Source organism: Alligator sinensis, unplaced genomic scaffold (genome assembly GCF_000455745.1).
Source record: "Alligator sinensis unplaced genomic scaffold, ASM45574v1 scaffold28_1, whole genome shotgun sequence".
NCBI classification, from domain to species: Eukaryota; Metazoa; Chordata; order Crocodylia; family Alligatoridae; genus Alligator; species Alligator sinensis.
In genome coordinates this window covers 1,524,675-1,531,756 of record NW_005842133.1, presented here as the reverse complement: position 1 = coordinate 1,531,756, position 7,082 = coordinate 1,524,675, and the positions used below count along the sequence as shown (strand labels likewise).

The 7,082-nt window shown below is 42.1% G+C and overlaps 1 protein-coding gene across 1 annotated transcript in view; it reads right to left on the bottom strand.

Moving 5' to 3' along the window:
• The window catches only part of LOC102388691, a 175,686-nt gene that overhangs the window by 91,565 nt on the left and 77,039 nt on the right, over positions 1-7,082 (bottom strand). Inside the window, 1 exon segment of the mRNA XM_025205924.1 lies at positions 800-950. Within this exon segment, the coding sequence (XP_025061709.1) occupies positions 800-950 (151 nt within the window).

The following is a 7,082-nucleotide window of genomic DNA, read 5'->3' as shown; positions in this document are numbered from 1 at the left end:
CAAACGCTGCCCAGCACAGCAAGCGGGGGGGAGGGGGGGCTGCAGCTGCTGCTGCTGCCATGTGCAGCCCCAATGGGCAAGCCCAGACCCGGCACGGGGCTCAGGCTGGCAGCAGGACCAGGTTACAAGATGGTGCTGAGTGTGGTGAAAAGCGGCCCCTCACCTGCCCCGTGGCCGGTGTCCTGCACTGGAGCCGCTCACAGCCCACCTGGGGCTGCCTGTGCCTGCTCACGACAACCCCATGCAAGCTGCGAGTGGCTGCAGCAGGGAGCACTAGCCATGGGGCAGGCAAGGGGCCACTTTTCCCTGTGCTCCACACCAACTCCTTCCCTGCCTTTCCACCCCCCATCCCCCTTACCTGAGCTTCCTACTCCAGGGCAGCTACATGGTCCCAGGCCAGAAGCCCCTCCTGGGGCTTCCGGCTGGGGGGGTGGGGCCAGGTGGGCCCTGCTGTTGCAGGAGCCCACTGGGCTTCCCCTTAGGTCCTACTGTCCCTGGTTCCTGTCATTTTTTTTACAGGAACCAGGAACAGATCATTTTTAATTTAAAACAAAATTTTAGGGGCCCTGCGGGCCGGATAGAATGGCCTCATAGGCTAGGCCATATTTTGCCCACGCCTGAGCTATGCTGTTAGGAATGAGTTACAGTTTTAGATATACAGTTCATTTACAGTTTTTTAGAATATACTGAGAGACATCTTTGAAGAGGAGACAATATCAAATCTTAAAAATCCAATAATAACAGCATTAATTATCTATAAAGTTAGTGCTGTACTTTCATAACATCTCTGGATACTTACATAATATTTCTGAACATGACAGTTATACGGAAATTGCTCATTACTTCTATTTCCCATACACAGTTGGCATTGTTTGGATAATATGCAGGATAGAATGGGCTGTGAAATGTCCCAGATGAATTTGAAAGTATGCCACCACAAGAATAACTTTCTGTAGAATGAAGAAAAGATAAAAGGTATTTATGCAGGTATAATTTCTGCTTATAGCTATATTATGTTGGATCCAAAGTCACTGAAAACTCAAGGGGGAAACTGAAGGGTCCATTAACAGGAGTCAACCTCAGTATGATCAAGAACAAAAAAACTGCTGAGCACACAAACTCTTATTTCAGATTCAACACCTCTTTAAATTAAATTAAATTAATTAAATGTATTAAACTATATTGAATTAGGTATTGAATGTATAAATAGAAAACCAGGAATCTGTGCTAACGAATATATGTTCAGTTAAGAAAAATTATGATTTTTTTCCAGGTAATATTGTGGTCTTAATGTGGCAAGACATGGTGTGTGTAGATGAAATGGGGGCCCTAAATTGAAGCAGTGAGTTTTAAAAAGCACCACTTCAGTTTAGGGCTGGTTAAACCTCCATGTTGTGCACACACCCTACTGACTTACCTGCCTCTCTAGCAGTGGGGGAGGTCGAATTCCTGGCAGGCAGAGCAGTGCCTGGACTGCAGTGGGGGCTGGTGCTTCCCTCCGTGGAAGTGGCAGCCCCCTCCAGGTACCTTGCTCGGGCTGTCCCGGGGGGCACCACAGCTGTGGAGGGAAGCACCAGGCCTCTGCGTAGCTCAGGCAGACAAGCAGGCTCCTGGGGGCGGGGGGCGGGCAGGAGATCAGGCTTTCTGCTTTTCTTGGGTGGAGCCTGCCTTCCCAGGCTGCTGCCAGGCTGCCTGCAGAGCTGCGGAGCTGCACGGAGCCCGGTGCTTCGCTCCATGGCTGTAGGGGCAGTAAACTAAAACTCCTCAAAGGAGTTTTAGTTTGCTGCGCCCCAAGTCATTTAAGGGGCATTACGCTGCCAAATTTCCTACAGCAGCTGGAATTAATGCACAATATGCTGCTGAGGTGTGAAAACACTGACACTATTAAAGTGGTACAAAAGCATGTAGCCCTCTTTAAAGTGTAGTGCACACACGCCTCTTGTTTCATCTATACAACTTTCAGGGTAACTGGGTTATTCAAGATAATGTCAGGAAAAAGGTTAAACCAACCTTGGACCATAACCAAATACAGAAGAGACTTTGAAAAAGAGATGAGATCTATATTTTAGATGGCCCAAGAAAATACCAATAGTTCTCTCATCCTGTAAATATTTTACAAATAGAGATTTATACCCAGATATATAATGCACCAAGCCAATAAAGCCTGTGCTATGTCTAGCTCATCTGATTAATAAAATAAATAAAATTACTTAAAGAAACAGTGAACTAGGAAACAGTAATAAGAAATGCAGTGGTAAACTCTGTTGGGAGAAAATCCTGAAATAAACCTAGTGACATAAATGATAGTACTCTCCAAAATATTCCAACTGTCCATCATAGGCCATTCATTATCATCATCATCATTTACTCTAGTGCTATGAGCCCAGTCATGGATCAAGGCATTTTTGGCTGTGTAGGTATACAAAGTGGGAACAAAGAAAAGTATTTGTATCACAATAGTTCATAAATGTTTTGATAGCAATGCCTGTTTTAGTACACTAAACATACACGGTACTATCATCTCTCAATGCTATGTCATCATAATAGGTTTGCAAACCTCACTGATTTTCTTTCAAATGTCAGTTGCCTGCTTTGTGAAATGATTTCTAGGAATGGACATTTTTTCTTATAAAAGACAAAAACTAGAGAAAAGTTTTCAACAGTTCAAAAACTTTTTTACTTCCATATTAGTAAAGCAAATGAGAATTGCCTGTTCTGGTTACCCATGATGGTAAGGGAATTACTAGTGGTAGAAACAGTTGCTAAAAGAAGAGAGAGCAGCATGCAAATGAGGACAATTTCATTCAAGATATATGCCCCATATACCAAAACCATAAAGATGGAAGGAAAAAATCAGAAAACAAACCTAAAGCACTGTAGTAAAACAGACAGGAAAGAGATGGGTAAAAATGAAGAAAAAACATTTTTTGTCTACTGTCTATAACATCAAGGCAGCAAAGGAGCTAGCTCACCAAAAGTTAAAGCAGGGTAATTATAATTAACTTAGGTCTAAAGAAGAATACACAGTGATTCCTGTACACCAGGGTTTAAAAAATCTGCATATCTTGAAATCAATTTATTTGGGAATGAGAGGCTTGCAATGATCAACTGTAAATGTCTTCTGCAATCTGATAAATGCATGTGTTTAAGTCTAGGTGCAAGTCTTCCTAGATTCTGGAAACCAATAGGATTAACAAAGTGTTGACAATAAAGTATGTGTTTAGTATTCAACTCAACTGGGACCTTTTCAAAATCCTTGACATCCAAATATGCCACAAATATAAGCAACTGGTGGCTTAAGCCCTCAACAGGAAAGCACTACAAGCCCCTTCGAAGCTCTCTCAACTGTGAGCGTAGAGATGTTTGCAACTAAAAAATGCTTCAAAAATGGTCATTTCGCTTCAAAGAGTGATCCTTATAAAATGAGGAACATATTTGAAATGTTTCTATTTTAAGTGCTTTCTGGAAAATCTAAATGCTCCAGAGAAAAATGACAGGGGTGGCTCAGTCTGCCAGTATCCCACAGTCCTCTGCTGTGGCAGACAGTCATTGCATTCTCCTCTATACTGGGCTGACTTCAGGCACCACCAAAGACTGGATGCTATGAGGCAGGCAGTGAATCCTTCTCTATAACTCCATGGGCTGGAGATCAGGAATCCCTGCGTGTTTCAACCTCTGCTCTCCAGAGGACAGCAAAGTACACAGGAGAACACCTATTGTCTCCCCACTTCTGCCCCCTGCTCCCCTAGAAGTGAAGTGCTGTAGAATACTGAAGGATCTAGCAACCCCATATTGTGCCGCCTGGCTAAAAAGCACCCCCTCTGCATGCCACTGTAGTGATTTTGAAGCCCTTTGGCAGGATTAGGGAGGTGAGAGGAGTAGGCAAGAGGAACAGGACATATCTGTACAACACCACAGCACTCCAAATAGAAGCAAAATTTGGAGTGCTTCACATGCACATTTCTCCATGGGCTTAACTTCCTTACTTTTCAAATATAAGCACTGTAATGTTTTTGAAGTTATTCCCCAAAGCTATAATGTGTGAATCTTTTAAATACATGACACAAACCATAAGGAAAAGAAAACAAATATTCAGGCTTTATTCCAATTCCTTGCCAAATATAATGTAGTAGTCTTTCTTCCCAAGATTATAAGGAAAATGGTTGTCTTATTTCCTCAAATCTGGTCTGGCAAACAAACTCCTTTTTCTACATAATCACCACTAATGAATACTATGTACAAATTGGTCTGTAACTGACCCAGACGCAGCCTCATTGACATTGGTTCCACTGTGCAGGCAGAGAAGAGGGCAGCCAAAAGGGGGGAAAAAAGAGTAAAAGTGAAGGAAAACGAAATGTAGCTACAGTCAATGAAAAGCAAGGCAGCAAACTCCTATTTAAACCTATTTTAACTTTCTATCATTGACCTTCCTTTTGACCTGCTACTGGCATTCTCAAACTGCTATTCTTCCCCAGGGGGTGTGAGAACTGCACAGAACTTTAAAAGTTATAAACTTTCATATGTTGTGAATTTCTGCAGAATTAGGGATGTCCTGGAACAGCGTACAAAAGGTACTACATCCATATCAATCAGTATACCCTTGTTGGTAAAATGGGACTTTTTAAATAAATAAGGGACTTCTATTATGTCTCTCAGGCCCCTGCCAAATGTGGAAGTGAAGATCCAATGGGATCTGATGTGGGATCCCCACAGTCCAGATCCTGCCATGCTATACATGCATGACAGAAGGTGTGAGCCTAAGATCCAGCATCAGATCCCACGATGCCTTATTGCTAGTGATCATGATCCCACACTTTCCATTCACTAGAAAGTATCAGGCTCCTACAGCTGCCAGCCTCCTCAGCTGATTCTGTCTCCCAGTTGTGGGGGTACATGGTGCGTCCCCATTTGTGGGAGCCCCATCAGCTGATGGAACTCCTGGCATTAGGGGCCCACCCCATGCCTGGGAGCCCCCATCACCGGGCCACACGCAATTCAGTTGTTAATTGAATAATTCATTGTGTGATAGGAACCAGCCACAAAGTTATTACACATTTTCTGTCTAACTTTGTAGCTTATGCCTTGTTTTATCACACCATTGACTGCATTAGATATGTTCAGAAAACATCTTAAGATATGATAAACTGGTCTTTAGGATAACGTAGGCCAGAGGCCTCAGGTAGTGTATGATGAGGAGTCTTGCCGAAACACAAACTACCCCATATCTGCTAGAATGCATACGGAAAACATCAGGAAGACCTGGTGCAGAAATACATGGTTGATTTATGCTTGCATACACGCCTTCGTCACCTCTTAATGCAAGAATCAGCAAGGTAAAAAATAAGAACATTCACTCACAAGATATATATTTTGAAGCAACCTGCCAAAGTCATTAAGATAAAAGTAAAATCAGAAAATCAAAGTAAGGGAAGGAAGAGGAGAATATGAATAGTAAAAATAAAGAAAAACTAAGATTATTTACAGTTGGAAACAATACAATGGCATAAAGCAGATTCTGGATGTAGACGCATGGCCTTAGAGCAAAGCTAGCTTCCTCAACAGCCCGTATATACTTCTTCATAAATCTACTATAACATAATCCAGCTCTAGAGTTGGCTTAGAGTTTATGTCCTGTCCTTAAGTCACAACTGATAAGGATTCTTCTGTATACTCCATCACATACAGTTACATAACAGAACTAACTCTCTCTCTCCTTAGGTCATGTATGATAGTAAATATTAGAAAAGCTCCTGAGATTTACCTGTTGTAGCAATCCATGGTGGAAAGGTGGTGGTAACACCTGTCAGTGCAATAGAGAACAACATGGAAATGAGGTCTACAGACTAATATTGCAAAAGACAGATTCCTATACACAGTAATGTATCAGTATAGCCTTCCTTCCAGCACTGACATTCTCTAGGTCTGGCTCTTTCCTGGGTGCTTTCCGCATGCATACCATGTTAAGAAAAACAGGATGTTATGCTGCCTCACTTGGGACCATGTTACAGACACGCTTACTCATATTATGCCCAGTCTCATCCATTCTATGAGGCTCTTGTTACTTAAATCTATGACAACTACTTTCAGTAACTGGGGTTTAGGGGGACAGGGCATTCGGCTATCTTGTAATCCTGTAATCCTTTTTTCTCCAGATGGGGGCTTTCAAACTCCTTGGTTCAGGTACCACCAAACCAGTCATTCATGCCTTCTATTCTCCCTTATCATTCGGTTGATAACTGTCAGCACCTCTCCATGCTTGCCAGCGGTGTAAAGTGCAAGGTTCAACAATCTCCAGCTCTCTGTTCTACCCAGTCTAGGCAGGGTAATTTACTTCTTCCAAGTATTTTTGGAATTTCAAAATAACTTTTGCAATTAGTACTCGGACTTTTTTGTTTTCATTATATATATTATCACTGATAATGAAATTCAAACATTAAGTGACATATTAACTGACCCATAAGCAACCTCTTTGTTTTAAGCAGCTTTTGCCATGGGAAGCCAACTGAAATTCAATACACAATTCTGGTGACCATGCAGGAGGAGGAAACGAATGGAGCTAACTTTATCTTCCCTGTTGAATTTCAAGGGCAGATTGAGATTAAAGCCTTTGGTGACATCACTTCTGTTTTTGACTGTATGGAGGGCATAGGTCTATTTAGAGACAGAGTGCCTATAAACACCTGCACTTTTCCTTCCTTGATGTAAAATACAAAGTAAAAAAATTAAGCACCCAGCTTGCATGATCAAAGCTGTACAGAAGGATCTTCATTTGCAAAACCTATACATCAAGTAGCCTACTGCACAAACTTAACAAAACACCCCACTGGTGAGAGCCCCATCAGCTTACACACTTCATGGCTGGGAGTCCGCATCAGCCTGGCCACACGCAATTCCACTGATAATTGAATAATTAATGGTGTGATAGGAACCAGCCACAAAGTTATTATACATTTTCTGCCTAACTTGGTAGTTTATGCCGTTTTTATTACACCATTAGCTGAATTAACACGTTTCCAGATATAAGTCATGATTAACTGTTCGTTTTTGTCACATATGCTCAGGGCCTCAGGTATTGTATGATG